At 44.1% G+C, this 17,105-nt stretch overlaps 1 protein-coding gene across 3 annotated transcripts in view; it reads right to left on the bottom strand.

Moving 5' to 3' along the window:
• Positions 1-459: 459 nt before the first annotated feature.
• LOC141140471 (interferon-induced, double-stranded RNA-activated protein kinase-like) overlaps positions 460-17,105 on the bottom strand; it is a 303,555-nt gene continuing 286,909 nt past the window's right edge. For all 3 annotated transcript variants that reach the window (XM_073627694.1, XM_073627692.1, XM_073627693.1), the window contains 2 exons: positions 7,809-7,871; positions 460-6,347 (listed from right to left, as the gene is read on the bottom strand). In XM_073627694.1, the coding sequence (XP_073483795.1) occupies positions 6,237-6,347; positions 7,809-7,871 (174 nt within the window). In that variant the 3' untranslated portion in view covers positions 460-6,236. The remainder of the gene's footprint in view (positions 6,348-7,808; positions 7,872-17,105) is intronic.

Genomic DNA, 17,105 nt, shown 5'->3' with positions numbered 1-17,105 from the left:
TCCATAATATATAACAAAATGCTGCCCAACAGGGAACCATAAATCGGCATCTTTGATGTCCCGTAAATCCGTCTTTCCAACTTAAGTTGTTTTTTTTTTTTACCAGAAAAAAAAGAATTGCTTTGACATTCCATCAAGTAAACTACTACTGTGGAGCAGTTAACAAACCTTTTAGGGATGAAATATTCACCATTAGATAATCTCAACTTTCTAGTTATAGATAAATAAAATATTGACTGCACAATCCACATTTAAAAGTATATGTAATAGAATGATTATTGGCACATCTCTGAATGTTAAAATTATTGCATACCAGAATGTATTTCCAAAATTGGGCTCTTCTAAATGTAATCTCAGGATACTCCTTAAGGAATTGCCCTGTCAGGGGATATCATACACAGACATCCAATACAGGTGATCAGATCGTTGGGCTGCACTAAGGAATCGAGAACAAACGTGTAAGTGAAAAAAGTAAGTTTATTTAAGATAAAGACACGTGCCAACCAAACAGCAAAGCATAAACCAGTAATAAGTGCAAAACACAGCAAAACCCCAAAACACCTAACTAAATAATTATATGTTCAAAAGCACAGTAAACGGACATAAATAACCCAGGCAGGGACAAAAGCAAAAGGGGAACAGAAGCCAGGTATAAGGAAACAGATCGTAATGGGAGAAGGGAGCAGGTACAGGGAACAGGTCACAAGGACAGGGTACAGGGAACAGGTCACAAGGACAGGGTACAAGGAACAAAATCCAGGACAAAAGTAGGAACAAAGCAGGTTCAGGCAGGGACAAGGCTAACAGACGGAATTCTGAAGCATTTGAGCTTTGGTTCAGGGCGGGCTTATATAGTCCAGCAAACTCCAACAAGTGTACTTGAAAGCTGGTCGATAGTCCTGGCAGGGAGACACCCGCTGGTGGCCACCAAAATTACACCCTTTGGTGCTGAGCGTAACAGTGCCACCAGCAGGTGAAACCAGTAATGACACCATTCCTGACATGCCCAAAGAATAGTTTTTCAAATGGTACCAGTGTTTGGAGATAATATACCTCATCTCCTAATTTTATTATATCTCATAATTAATCTGACAGTTGGGTCAATATCATTACTATGACTTGTTCAATTTAAAAATAAGATCCTCCCTTTTCTGTATTTTACGTATTATTGTACTTTGTTTTAATCTTTTAAACATCTTATCAGTCTCAAATTTGAAATCTTATTACTTAGAGCCGTTTTGTTGCAATCTCAGTTATTACCCATATGGTATTGACCTACGAAGGGATGGCCACTGGAGGCATGCAAAATGCTGTTTGTAGCCATTTCTTTTCTAAAGAAAGAGGTTCATAGTACATTTTGTTTGCAATAAACATAAAGAACAAAATCCAAAAAGGAAATCCTGTCCTGACAATAATTTAAACTAAAGTCAAAAGGAACAGATTAGTAGTCAGCTTAGTCACAAATTAATTTCACATTATTTAGAAGCTATGTTCCTGTTCAAAAACAGAACACTCCCATCTTACAAATACAAAGTAGTGTACAATGAAGCACACATGGTTTCCATCGCAATGCCCTGCACATGGAGGTAGTTGAAGCCTGCAATTACAGATGTATTACCTTGCAAAACAATGTCAAATTCATAAGAAAATTGTTTTATTTTGATGTTGCCATCTCACCCATAAATAAACTTACTGTAACAATACCCTAAGGCCCCTTCCACACGGGGCGAATCCATTTAGTGGAGTCTGCCAGCTCAGCAGGAGATCACTCTGTTGATCCCCAACTGAGCCGGCGGATGACAGGTCTGAGCAGGGAGGGACCTGTCAGAGCCCCGCTGATTCCTATGGGGCATTGTTCCACACTCATAATCACTATATTGTCTTCCTAATAAGAAGGGCTTAATTATTACATCTTCATTCTTTAGCAATGTTTTTATTTTCCTGTTGTTTGTCCATATATTCAATGGATTTACATTTAATTTAATTTCTATTTAGTTTAACTCCCTCAAAATCTTTTAAACCTCCTGTACATAGCATACTACATTAGAATTGGAAAACTTTAAATACCCATCAAGTGGGTGAATAAGGTTCAGGAAGGCATTCTTTTCAATATTAAACCAAAATCAAAAATATGAGGACATGACCTCAAACTAACTGGAGGAAAGTTCAAAACTAATCTTAGAAAGCATTTAGTTGATGATTGGAATAAACTACCAACAGTAGTGAGACAGTAAACAGTAAATGTCTTCAAACATGCTTGGGAAACACACATATCTATAGTTAAACAACAAGGTTAATTTAAAAATAAAGCACGAAAAAACCCCAAAATTAATAAATAAAATGTAGACTCGATGGACTACTCAGTCTTTTTCTGCTGTTGCTTCTCTATGTTTCTATGTTAGAATTAGTATGGAGAGAGGATAAAGTACTGTTCTTTGGAAAAACCTTAAATAAATCATTCCCAACTATTTTAAGTTCTTTTGATATACAGTGCCTTGCAAAAGTATTCACCCCCCTTGGCATTTTTCATGTTTTGTTGCCTCACAACCTGGAATTAACATGAATTGTTTGAGGATATGCATCATTAAATTTACAGAACATGCCCACAACTTTGAAGATGTTTTTTTTATTGTGAAGCAAACAACAAATAGGACAAAATAACAGAAAAAGTCAATGTGCATAACTATTCACCCCCCTAAAGTCAATACTTTGTAGGCCCGCGTGTGCTCGAGGGGCTTTCCCAGGGCAGTTCAGCTGAATTCCCCACTGGGGGGCGCAGGCGCATTCCCGTGCATGCCCGTGCGCGCTAGAGCTGTTTGGCGCCAAGGACTCTTTAAAAGGTTGTCAGATGCTTCCATCAGGTGCTGTTCATCTGCAGCTCTGCACCTGAGTTCCTGTATCCTGCCTGTTGTTGTTATCTGCTATTGACCCGGCTACGTCTGACCATTCTTCTATCTCCAACCCGACCCGGCTTGCCTGACTTTGCTTATATCTTGTAACCTGTTGCCGAACACCTGCCTGCCTGCCTGACTATTCTGTGGTCATCCCTCCTGCCATATACCTGCCTGATCTCCTGCCAAACGGACTGTCTGACTCTGCCTTGCCTGTGTCCTGTGACGCTGCTTCCTGCCTGCTCTTCCAGCTCCGGGTTCTGCTGCTGCCATATCATCTACCTGCCTGCTTACTGATCAGCTTCAGCCTGCCAGCATCCGCAGCTCAGCCATCCTGGAGGGGCGTCTTCCCAGCTCCTGTGTCAGTCACCGCAAGAACCCGCACCAGGCACTCCTACCCACTGTGCTCAAGAGACCACTGTTCCCACTCCAGTGGCTCCTGAACCAGCGCTTAAGGGAGGTCTTCTTCTACCAGTCGGGCTCAACTACCAGGTACCTAACACTTTCTGATTAATGCCCTCCTTGCCCAGACTGTGAGTTTTGGTGTGCAATCGTCTCTTGTCAGGTTTGCTGTTGTGCCATGTTCTTTCCATTTGGTTATGATAGATTTGATGGTGCTCCTAGGGATCATCAAAGATTTGGATATTTTTTTATAACCTAACCCTGACTTGTACTTCTCAGCAACATTGTCCCTTACTTGTTTGTAGAGTCCTTGGTTTTCATGGCAGTGTTTGGTTAGTGGTGCATCTTGCTTAGGTGTTGCAGCCTCTGGGGCCTTTCAAAAGGGTGTGTATATGTAATGACAGATCATGTGACGGTGTAGTGGTAGCACTCTCGCCTAGCAGTAAGAAGGGTCGCTGGTTCGAATCCCAACCAGGACACTACCTGCCTGGAGTTTGCATGTTCTCCCTGTGCCTGCGTGGGTTTCCTCCGGGTACTCCGGTTTCCTCCCACATTCCAAAGACATGCTGGTAGGTTAATTGGATCCTGTCTAAATTGTCCCTAGTATGTATGAATGTGAGTTAGGGACCTTAGATTGTAAGCTCCTTGAGGGTAGGGACTGATGTGAATGTACAATGTATATGTAAAGCGCTGCGTAAATTGATGGCGCTTTATAAGTACCTGAAATAAATAAATAAATAAATGTGACACTTATATAGCACACAGGTGGACATGATTTCACTAATTATGTGACTTCTGAAGGTAATTGGTTGCACCAGAGCTTTTTATGGGCCTCATAACAAAGGGCATAAATACATACGCACATGTCAATTAACAGTTTTTTTTTCTGAAAAATAGTTTTATGTATATATTTTTCTAATTTTACTTCACCGACTTAGACTATTGTGCTCTGATCCTTCACATATAATTCAGATTAAAAAAACATTGAACTAAAGGCTGTAATGTAACATAATAGGTAAAAAGCCAAGGGGGTGAATACTTTTGCAAGGCACTGTATTTCACTCTCCCCACGGCTCAATTAGGTCTCGTAGAATCCTGTAATCCTGCCTCGTAAATTCAACATATTCAACCATCCAAGATAACTATGTATTTTGATGCCATTCATTTTGATTTACATTCATCATGTACCCTTGCAAAGAGATGGAGATCTTTTACAAATTGAAACTTATTCACTTTAGCTTCCAGACAGAAATTTAAACCAAAATTCAACAGACTATGCATTTCTTATATTAATTCACGGGAAGACAAATTGATGATACTAAATCAATCTTTCAGTTCTTCTAAAATACACAATGGGGGTTATTTACTAAAGGCAAATCCACTTTGCACTGCAAGTGCAGTCGCTGTAGATCTGAGATGAACATGCAAGGATAATAAACTGCATTTTTGCTTGCACATGATTGGATTATATAAATCAGCAGAGCTTCCCCTCATTTCAGATCTTCCCCTCAGATCGACAATGACTGCATTTCCGAGTGCACTTGTAATGCACAGTGTATTTGCCTTTAGTAAATCAACCCTGTTGCTCTATCTCCCCCTTTTTTTTGCAGGATTGGTGGGCCCATCTTTATATCCTTGTAATTATGTTTCCATAACACGTGTTTTTGTGTTTCCAAAAAGAAAATGGTTGCTTGGGAATTGCTCCCAGCTCAGAAGGTGTAGGATTAATGTGACTAAGTGTGTAAAAATCCATTTCATTGTCCTGTGTGGATGCACTTTTCTCTAAGGGCTCCTTCACACGGATGTGTCCATGTACGGAGCCCGCTATGCTCAGCGGGGGATCGCTCCGTCGATCCCTGCTGAGCAGGAAGATGACAGGTCCGTCCCTGCACACTGTGCAGCGGCGGACCTGGCAGAGTGCCGCTCTCCCCTATGGGGAATCGGATGACGACGGACCGTAGAGTCCGTTGTCACCCGATCCGATCCACAGACGGATGGAAAAGTCACACTTTTTTGGATCAGAGCGGGTCGGATGTCAGCGGACATGTCACCGCTGACATCCGACGCTCCATAGAGGTCTATGGAACGTCCGTTCAGGTCCGCCTAAAAAACTGACAGGCGGACCTGAACGGACAGTCCGTGTGAAAGAGGCCTTAAGCTATAACGGATGTGTCAATAGTATGTACATTATTTTGGCAACAACTCTTCTTTTTATAACTGTAATTTGATGAACTTTCCTACCCCTTTAGCTCACCGTTTAAGTCTTTGATCCTTCGTGCAATGCTGTTTGTGATCATGTTATGATGAAACAGAAGATGATTATGATCAAACATCAGATAAATTATCATTCTGTGGCCCCTCTGAATGACTCATACCTGACCTGAATTTAAAGTGTTTGTTACCCCAATACTTCATATTCCTGATCTGTGCCTGCTGTACCATGTACTTGTATGAGAAAGTATCCAGTTTTTTTTTTTTTTTTGTATTGCTTCCTTTTTGTGAAATCCCTGGTGATCCTGCTAGTCCCCTTGCTTTCCTATCAGAAACTGACCACACTAAGCAGGAGAGCACACCGTTGTCAGTTCTATAGCTCGCCTCCAATGATTAAATGTGCCCTGACACGCCCCCGCTGCACAGCAATTCCCTCTCAAAAAAGTTCAGTGCTGCTGCTTCTCCTCCCCCCAGCTCTTATGCAGCTGAGAACAGTGGGAATGTGATTACTTTTAGAAATTTTAGAATCACTGAATTGTTTACATAGTCTTCCTCAATTCTGTGCATGAAATGCTTCTCCCAAAGATTAGATATTGAATGGTTTTGCTTTAACATAAGGCTCATTGGCAATTGCTTTATTTAAAGTAAACAAATGAATGTGCTGCCTGCTAATGAGATGATTATTATCAAGTGGATAAATCTCTCTGTAGCAGAGTTTCAGTTGCCTTAGGTTTACTGTGTTCTTGAGTCAAGAATCTCCTTAGTTTCAAAAATATTATGCAATTCTTCAGCTGACGGTCTTTTCTTAGGGTTTTCTGACAACATCCTCTTTATTTCATAGACCTGCAAAAACAACAGAAATAAAGTGAGAAAAGAAGGAGGGAAGGTGGAAGGGAAGGAGGAAGGGAAGGCAGCAGTGAGCAAGGAAGGGTGCAGAGAGGATTAGTAACGTTTGCCAAGGATAGCTCAGTGATAGTATTTTTCTTTACAAAGCTGCCAGTAGAACTGTGAGGATTCAATGAACCAGCTGATACAGGAAATGGTAAGCATACAGAAGGGTTTAGTTTGAGTTAATTTAGTGAAGTTTGGACATCAGTTTAGGTTAGGGTCAGCTTAAATGTTATGATTAAGTTTTAGGGGGTTCATTTAACCACCTCAATACAGTGCACTTACATCCCCTTCCTGCCCAAGCCAATTCTCAGCTTTCAGCGCTGTCGCTGTTTAAATGACAATTGCATAGTCGTGCTACGCTGTACCCAGAGTTTTTATCATTTTGTTCCCGCAAATAGAGCTTTCTTTTGGTGGTATTTGGTCACCTCTGGGGTTATTTTTTGCTAAACAAATAAAAAAAGACCTAAAATTTTGAAAAAAAAAGTTTTCTTTTGTTTCTGTTATTATAAATTTTGTAAATAAGTTTTCTTCTTAACTGATGGGCACTGATAAGGCGGCACTGACAAGGTGGCACCAATGTGGTGGCACGGATGGGCAATGATAGGCGGTACTGATGGGCACTGATAGGCGGCACTGATGGGCACTCATAGGTGCCACTGGTGGGCACTGATAGGCGACACTGATGGACACAGAGGCTGCACTAATGGGTACTTATGGGTGGCACTGCTGGGCACTGATAGGCATCACTGATGGCACTGGCAGGCATTTGGGATGGGCACTGATAGGCAGCTGCCTGGGCACTGATGGGCATTTCCCTGGTGGTCTAGGGTGGCACACCTGGTGGTCCAGGGTGGTGTTAATCCCTGGTGGTCCTGGCGGCATCCTGGGGGTCCTGGGCAGGCACCAGAGGGGGAGCTGCACTGATAAACAATCAGCACAGACCCCCCGTCAGGAGAGCAGCCGATCGGCTCTCCTCTACTCGCGTCTGTCAGACGCAAGTGAGAAAAAGCCGATCAACGGCTCTCCCTGTTTACATCGTGATCAGCCGTGATTGGACATGGCTGATCACGTGGTAAAGAGCCTCCATCAGAGGCTCTTTACCAAGATCGGTGTAGCAGCGTGTCTGACTGACACACCACACCACCGATCGCCGCGATGCGCGCCCACAGGGGCGCGTGAGAGCGGTCATTCTGGGAGGACGTCATATGACGCCCGCCCAGAACTAGAGCTGCGCCGCCTGGTGGTTAAACTTGGGGGGTGTTAAGGCTGAGATGTGATTAGAAGGGTTGCATGTCAGAGGGTGCTGAACAATAGGGATAGTTTGTGACATAGTGGTAAGTTCAGAAAGGTATACTGAAAGCATGTAAATATACACTGGAAAAACTACATCTAAAAGCATTTATACTGATATACCTCGATAGGATAACTCTTTGAAAATTCCATAGGCAAGTCACCTTTACGAATCTTCATCCATTGCTGCAAGTGAACATAATAAAAACACATGTAAACACATTTAACTGTAGCAATCAAAGTATGATTAACCACCATAGCCCCAGTGTTGTCTTAAAACTGAGATGTGCCAGTATTCTAATGCCACAGCGCCAGCTGTTTTACAACAGCATGTGCTAAAATATAACCATCCAAAACATTAATATATTATAACTTATCAACCATTGGATATGGTGGCTGCATTCATTTCCTTTTTTCATGCTTTTATTTCCTTATTTAAACCTGGTGATCGGCCAGTAGCACACCTCCCGTCTTAGGGTGGGTACATTTACTCCTCCATTGTATCTATGGAGGAGAAAAATAGCCACCCCTGGACAGCAGCATTGACAATCAGAGAGGGTAGAGTTGGACCTTACATTAGTGACTACCAATGTAAAGCCAAACTCCAGTTAACACATTTTAAGCAGTTACAGCATAGCTCCCAACTGTCCCTGATTTTAAGGGACTGTCCGTCTGTCCTCCTCATTTGTCCCTCATTTTGGTCTGATCGTTGTATATTTGGTCTGATCTAGTTTGTATATAAAATGCACTATTTATCTTTCAAAAAGTGTTTCACAGTGCTAAACCTTTCATACAATTTAATTAATTTGTAATGGAGATAGCACATTCGTCACGCTGCAAATTTAATAATCTTTTAATGCAGCGCAGTCTCTTCTTCTTTATAATGCTAGAATAATGGAGTTGTTTTGCTGCTCATATTCACGCAGAGTTCTCACAAACTGATTTATCATTTCTCGTGATCTCCTGATTAATATTTTTTATTTTTTTCGTCAGATCTCCATAATGTTTCGATTTTATTTTTATAGTGATCTTTTTTTTTTTTTTATTTTTTTTTTTCAAAATCTCTTTTTTTTTCCAGTGATCTCCATAATATTTTTTGTCATTTTGTGTGTCAAGTTACCACAACACCATTATTATCTTGTATTTTTTAACCTCAAGGAGATTGGTTGGTGTTGGTGTCCCTTGTTAATTTGACATTGTATTGTATTTTTGAAATGTACCTGCCTACTCACAAACAAACTGTTCTTTTTTAATTAAAACACATAGCCAATGATTTTTGTAAATAAATAGATATTTATTAAGGGGTCATAACAAAATAAAGAGGAAGGCAACGCTGGATAAACTGGTGAAATTAGCAAAGCCTGTGTGCCCTGGGGTACTATTTGACATGCAAAATTGGTAGCCTGAGGAGTCCATTTAACAGGGAGCATAATCCGGTCCAGGACTCCGAGAGATCAGGAACAGCAGCAGATGACATATATGTCCCCAGGCTGTGGTCTTACAACAGCCTGCGACCGAACCCAGGCCATCACTCTCTTGTCTTCTTTCCAGGCTTGCTTCCGGGCTGTGGCTCTGGTGTTGGAGTTGGAGGACGATGGTGCAACTCACACAGGTGGGTTTTGCTTGTGAGTTCGCCCCTCAACCCCTTATTTGGGGCCATATATATCACTTTCTCACAAAAGAGGCGTTGGCCCACCTCCATTTCCTGCATTTTGTTGGCAGCCATAGGCCTCAAGAAGACTGGGGGTTTCTGACGGCCACAGAAGCCTGCCAAATGAACCCAAGTGCTGACTCCTCCATGCTTCTCCCCTTCCTGGTACTTTTTTGTTGAAGGTGGAGGGGAGGGACCTGGGATGCGGGCAGGCTACTGGGTCCAGCCACCTCCTGGCTGCCACATTCCCCCTGCCACCTCCTGGCTGCCACTTTCCACAGCCTCCTCTTAGCTGAGGCTTTCCTGTGTATGAAAAAGGGACATAGTTTTAGTTTATTGTTCATCAATCACACACAATTTTGAGAAATCTGTTTAACAATGCTATACCTGACTCAAGCTGGGCTCCTTCACATAATCTTCCTGGGTGGAAGGCCCGGGTTGGACGTCAGAAGCCTCAGCTGGGGTGGAAGGAAGAGTGGAAGGAAGGGTTGAGAGTGATGACCCGATTTCAGTCTGGTCTGACAGAAATCGCAGTCTGTCATAGTACCACAGCCTGGGTACATAAACGTCATCTGCTGCTGCTCTTGATCTCTGGGGATCCTGGTCATTTTTGCGCTCCCTATTATAAGTGTTCCTCAGGCCACCAATTTTGCGATTCAAATAGTTGATGTCTGCCGTGGGGATCTGCGGCTTCACAAATTCCAGCAATTTATCCAGTGCTGCCTTCCTCTTTCGTCGATTTGTATAAAAGGGGTGTTTTGTCTGCCACAGACAGGGCAGCTCTCTGTACAAATCAATGAATTGGGGGAGGAAATCATGATCAATGAATCGATCCATTTTATCTGCAAGACACAACACAAGACAAACCCTGATGTCAGGCTAAACTCTCCTAATCTTGTCCTAATATAGGCCTCAATCTATAAGCAGTATAGGCCACTGATGCCCCAAGTTAAAATTGTACCTTTGTTAGAACGATCTGCGCTTCCGTTACTCCTTCCTCCGCTCACAGATCGTACGTATGACACACGCTGGTTACACTTTATATACACTGCACTTGCGTTAAACTTCGCCCACCCCTGACCTTCTATCTAGTTTATTCCCCTTCTCTTTCGGTGCAGTGGAAGAGCACATGGCGGAGAAAGAACAAGTGCATGAAGACAGCAACGACGACGAAAGCCCGGAGTCACAAACGTCCCGATCCTGGAGGAGATTTAAGGCCTCAAATATGTCCTTTGTAGAGATGTGGACATCTTGAAGAGGGCCGACTATGATGGGATGTATGGACCGTACCCAAACCCAAATGTGAGAAAGGCCAAGATGATGGCTAAAAATGGGAAAAGTCTGCACAGGAATTTTGGGGTACGACAATCCAAGGATAAATTGAGGAAACGCTGGTCAGACCTGAAATTTAGGGAGCACGATCAGTACAGAAAGATCAGGAAACTGCTTCTAAAAAGTAAGTAGTTGTCGTGTGCTCCTATTATTATTATTACTTTAGTGCTGCTCCAAGTGCTTTTCTTTATTTTTGTACAGTTTAAAATGGCAACTTTCAGGTTCATGGGCACAGTAATCGTTCGTAGTAAACATTGTTTGTTCACCCACTAGTACAATGTTTTTGGCAGATACAGGTTAACTACATTTGTTCAGGCCTATCTGTATTCAAAGAAGTTTAGTACATTGTTGTCTAGATGGGTTTTTAACTAGAATGAAATGCAAACTTGATTCAGTGTAAGGAAAGGACACTCAGCAGCTGTTTACACATCTGGACACAGGAGCACCAGTGTGGGACACCAGAACAAACTTTTTAGGGTGTCCCACACAAGTGCTCCAGTGGATACTAGGAGTCTCTACATGTGTGAAGCTTGATCAAAAAAGGTAAGTATTCCAGCTTGAAGAAAGGGAAAAAAATCATGTCTTCAGCTTGGAACTCTGCCAAAACAGACAATTGGATGACACTTCCAAGCAATGTTTCATATTCCAATTTCTGCACTCAAATATCTGTGTGCTAAGTATACTTTTTTTTTATTCACATAGGGAAGAAAAGACTCGAGACATCAAAGGACACCAGGGAACCCCCATCTCCTAAAGAAGGGGAAATCCCCACACCACAACAAGAGGATGTGGAGGATGGAGAGGTTTATGAAGTGGGCAAAATTGTGACCACAACAGGTGAGTGTCTGAGACCACAGCTTCAGGTAATAGATGTATGCCTGCATATTTATAATACATGTTGTGTTTTTTTATTTTAGGTGATGTGGATGTTGTGGAAGAAGAAACACATTTCACAAGTGCAAGTGCACAGATCCTCATCGGGGAGATCATGGTGTGCAATAAGGGATTTACAGAAGATCAAGAAAGACATCGGCGGCCTGGGGAGGATATCCTGGCATTTCTGAGTGTCCTGTGCCCCAGCCCATTCTGAAACGTCCTCTGGGCTGCCTGCAACTGCTATCCAGATACAAACACATCCAACATTGCCTTTGGGGACGGAGTGAGACTTAGGCCTAACTCCCGCTGCAGTGGCCATATAGCGTTACCTGGGGACGGCTTGGCTGTCCGCACTCCGGAGCAAAGAGGGAACATGTCCCTGCCGAAAAGAAATTCCGAGGTGTTGGATAAGGTGGCGAAATATCGCTATCAAGATCAAGACTCGCAGGCCAAAAATCGCGAAGGCACGTGTTCAGCGGCGGACCATCAGGGCGCAGACACAGCTAAGGTCCTGGATGCCATTGCGACGCTGCAGGGGATGCTCACCACCAAAATAGATGAGGTCAAGATCGACATCTCCCTGCTGCGTCAAGACCTATCTAAGGTAAAAGATAGGGTTACTGAAGCTGAGACACGCATCGGAGCGGCGGAGGACACACCACGGAGGACCTGCAGCGCCAGATTCAGCAGCTACACGCTCACCAAGATGACATGGAGAATCGTTTGAGACGCTGCAACCTCCGGTTCATCGGTTTACCTGAAGAGGCTGAAGGGACCAACCCTGCTGAATACTTGGAATCCCTCCTAATTCAACACTTTGTTAGAGAGGCCTTTTCTGTTATGTTCGCAGTGGAACGGGCGCACTGCATCCCAGCAAAGCCTCCTCCTGTGGGAGCCCCCCCCAGAACTTTTATTGCCAAGTTTCTTAACTTTAGAGATAGAGATAAAATCCTTCGGCTAACCAGAGAGAAAGGTAACATTGCCCTGGGCAACGGCCATGTCGTAGTGTTTCCCAACTTCTCTAATGAAGTCCAAAGGAAGTGAGCACAGTTCAGGGCAGTGCACCTTAAATATGCCATGTTGTTCCCGGCCAGATTGAGAGTGGAGGAAGATGGCAGAGCCATATTTTTTGAGGACCCGAGGGCGGCAGCACACTGGTTGGATCAATGCGGACGTCCAGATGGCTGAACGGATATGCGGCATGTTACTGTGAGTACTGTCACTAATGTCGACTGTTGGCAAGCCCCTTCTTTCTTCTAAATGTCTCCCCCACTGTGGGGGGGGGGGGTACTCTTAATCTACCATTTGCTTCTTTCTATTTCCCCCCCATCTTTATAACACACGCATTACTGAATATGAGATTGGAGATTCCCCCTTTTGAAGTTAGGGGGGGATTTGGGTTATTGATAATCCTGGACACTCGGCTTTGGGCCTGGAGCTATTTGGACCACAGAGTTTATCACCTTGTGCATCTCATTATCCTCACAGCATATTCATGGAGATACCGTAAGGTGGAGGCCCCAAAACTCTGGTACACCAGGATGACTGTGTATCCTTACAGCGAGAGGCTCACTCGGATGGAGAAAGAGACGCAGGTTATGTTTCGTGTCCTAACCTTGCTTCACTCAGTGAATAATCGCCCCCTTCATGTTTGCAATCCCTTTTTTTCCTTTCTATTTTGTACTTGTTTGCTCATCATATTCTAAGTGTTGTACCTCCAGCTAATGTTGCTGGCTGGAAGATGATCTATATAAAGGTTGCATGGGAATGTATGCTTCCGCCAAGTTGGGGAGGCGAGAAGCTGGGTGGGAAGGAAAATGTTGGATCTTTTGATCAGAGCATTAGGAATGTTGGCACCGTTGTGCACGTTATTTACTTGGAATGTTTTTATACAAGCACTTATTACATATGCAACATGTTGGTTTAATTGCGGGATGGGTATGTTGTCTTGGTTTGGGGGGAGGAGCTGCCCTGCCGATCCACACATGACATATGGGCAAATGAACACCATGGCAGACATTAAATTTATGATGTGGAATGTACGGGGCATGCGGGATAAGATTAAAAGGACAGCAGTGTTACAATATTTGAAAGGTCAGAAGGTGGATATTGCCGCATTGGTGGAGACGCATGTTACAGGTCACTTACAGGTGGCCCTGAAGCGTCCCTGGGTGGGGTGGGCTTACCACAGCACCCACACAAATATGTCTAGAGGGGTAACGTGTTGATTGCAAAATCTACACCTTTTGAACTGGTTTCCATGGTGTCGGATCTGCAGGGTAGGTACCTCTTTCTACATGCAATTGTGGGGGGAGACCCCTTGTTGATACTGGCTAGCTATATCCCCCCATACAGGTCAGACGTTGTCGCAGAGGGTCTTGCATTTATAGCGTTGTACCCGTCCATACTGGTAGTGTGGATGGGGGATTTCAATTACACGATGACTCCATCCCTTGACCGCCCGGCATGGGCTGAAACCAGCCCTGATGAACCACTGCATACTAGGCTGTACCGTACACTGAATGAGTTTGCCCTTGTTGGACGTGTGGAGACATGCTAACCCCACGACTAGAGCATACACTTGCCACTCAATAAGTCATAATACCATGTCCAGGATAGATTACATACTCGTTTCCAGGGCCCTTTTACCAAAGGTCACGGGCTCAGGATTTGCTTCTAGGACCCTGTCAGACCACTCTCCGTGCTGGCTGATGGCATCCTTGTGAGTAGCTTCTCCCACCTGGTGATGGCGGCTAAACCCTCATTGGTTATCCCTTCTTACAGACCATGACTCCATTGCCAGGAAACTGCTCTTCTTTTTGGAGGGTATACAGGAACCCCTTGCCCTTACCACACACTGGGACGACTTTAAAATGCATGCCCGTAGAATATTATCCTCCAGAATAAATAGGTTAAAATGAGAGTCTAACACTGTACTTCAACTCGCATCTGACAAACTGCAAGACTTAGAAGAGGCCTATAGTTCTAACCCGACCCTTGAAAACCTGGACAGAATGAAACTGCAGACCCGATTAGTCACACAGCTGCACACAGAGAAGGCTAAACAGCGTGTTTTTTTGCAGGCAGAGGGTGTATGAGCAGGGTGAAAGGGCGGGGAGACTGTTGACCTTTTTGGCCCACATGGACGATAAGCCCCCAGTCGTGGTGTCGCTTGTTGACCCAGACGGGTGTAATATAACAAACCCAGAACAGGTGGCAGCTCAATTTAGACAATTCTATGGAAAGCTATATAAATCCCAACACACGTACACGCAAAGGGAAATTCAATCGTATTTATCTTCCATACAGTTCCCCCAGCTGAATCAAGAACAAGCTGAGCTTCTTCATACACCTATTACCGAACACGACATCACGGAAGCGATCGCACAGCTAGCCAAATCTAAAGCTCCAGGGATGGATGGATTGCCTCTGGAATTTTATGTCACTTACTCAGATATATTGGTCCCCAAGCTGAAAGTCTTATACCAGTCTATATTTGATCAAAACTCACTCCCCGAGTCTATGCAGGAAGCCCAAATCATAGTTCTCCCCAAGCCAGGAAAAGACCCGCATCTCCATGAATCCTACAGGCCTATCTCACTCCTACAGGTAGATATTAAAATCTTAGCTAAAATCCTGGCTTCTAGATTAAACACGGTTATCCTAACTTTAATTCATGCGGACCAAAAGGGCTTTATGCCGGGGAAAAATACAGCCATGAATATCAGGCGACTTTATATGAATATCCAAGCCCGACACGATAACTCAGGAACGAGGGTGGTGGTGGCGTTAGATACAGCTAAGGCCTTTGACTCCGTGGAATGGCCATTTTTATGGGAATGTCTGCATAATTATGGCTTTGGGGCACGCTTCATAAAATGGGTACAGCTTCTATATCAGACACCCAGGGCGAGAATTTTTGTGAATGGATGGCTCTCTGAGCAGTTCCCACTTGAGAGGGGTACTCGACAGGGGTGTCCCCTACTCCCTTACTGTATGCGCTGGCAGCAGAGCCACTGGCTACTGCCATCAGAGCACACCCGATATTCAAGGTCTGCGCCGGGGCCCTGCGGTCGATAAAATAGGAATGTATGCTGATGACACCATACTATACTTAGCAGACCAGGGACCATCACTCCAAGCAGTGTTAAGACTTATTGAACAAATGGGGGGATACTCGGGCCTGCGTATAAATTGGGACTCAGATCTCAGAGAAGTCTCAGATTCTTCCAATTGATGTGTTCCCTCCCCCTTTCACAACTCCCCCGCTACCACTCGCTAGAGTATACAAGTTTAAATACTTGGGGGTGGAGGTAACTAGGGACCTGGTAGACTATACACCCCTGAATGTAACCCATTTGTTTAACTTATTAAAAAGTAAAATACAGACGTGGTCCAGATTGCCATTAGGGGTGATGGGGCGCGTAAATTTAATTAAAATGATCATACTGCCCAAAATTCTTTATCTGATATGGCACGCCCCCGTATATATTCCCCTAAAAATCTTTAAGCAGATGGAAGTTATCCTAAATTTGTTTGTCTGGGGTAATAGTAGACACAAGCTAGCTTGGCAAACCCTTAAAAACCCCCACAGATATGGGGGGTGTATCTCTCCCGGTCCTGCAGGACTATTATCTAGCCTCGCAGCTTTCCCACATGTACCACTTCCACACGTCAGAAATGCAACGCTATAGATCTTTGGTTTGTGACAAACCAGGACACCCGGCGTATACACCCATTCAGGCTATACTTCGGGGGAAAAAAAAACACAAGGTCCCTTTGCGCGGTACAACGCGGGCATGTTGCTACATCACCAAAGGGTATGGGAAGTATCTCTAAAGAAGCAGAATGTGGGGAAATTTCACTCCCACACCCCACTGTGGCTTAACAATCATATGCCGGAACTGGAAACAGTTCCAAACTTGATAGTTTGGGCTAGACATGGAATATTGTATCTCCATCAGGTCTTGTCCACATCTGGGTTTAAGCAGTTTCAGACCCTCAAGGAGGAGTTTTCCCTTCCACATCAACTAGCGTTTAAATACCTGCAGCTCCGCCACGCACTTAGAACCCAGCTGCTGGACTTGGATGTAGAGATGGAGCCCCCCCTGTGCTGAGTTATGGGAGATGACCCCTGCAAGCCTATATCACACCTATATTACACAATTAGACAACGAGGCGCAGCTGCTGTTTCACACAAGGCCAAAACGGTATGGGAACAGGACGTAGGACTTATAGATGACAATGACTGGGCCGAGATTTTAGAGGGAACCAAGACGGTGTCCCCCAAGCTGTCCGATAGACTGACACAACTGTATATAGTACACAAAGCCTATCTGACACCGGTGAGATTGGCAAAGTTCCAGCACACACCGGACCCGACGTGTCGCCTGTGCAGAGCTGACCCAGGCACGTTTTACCATCTCATATGGAGCTGCACACATGTTCAGACATATTGGATGCAGGTTGTCCGTTTCCTCCACAATAATATGGGATCCCCTGTGGTGCTGGACCCTAAGTTATGTATTTTGGGGCTATTGCCAGATGGAGGTGGACAAATA

Source organism: Aquarana catesbeiana, linkage group LG04 (genome assembly GCF_042186555.1).
Source record: "Aquarana catesbeiana isolate 2022-GZ linkage group LG04, ASM4218655v1, whole genome shotgun sequence".
NCBI lineage: Eukaryota > Metazoa > Chordata > Amphibia > Anura > Ranidae > Aquarana > Aquarana catesbeiana.
The sequence above is the reverse complement of the archived record's forward strand: the minus strand, read 5'-3'. Positions and strand labels throughout refer to the sequence as shown.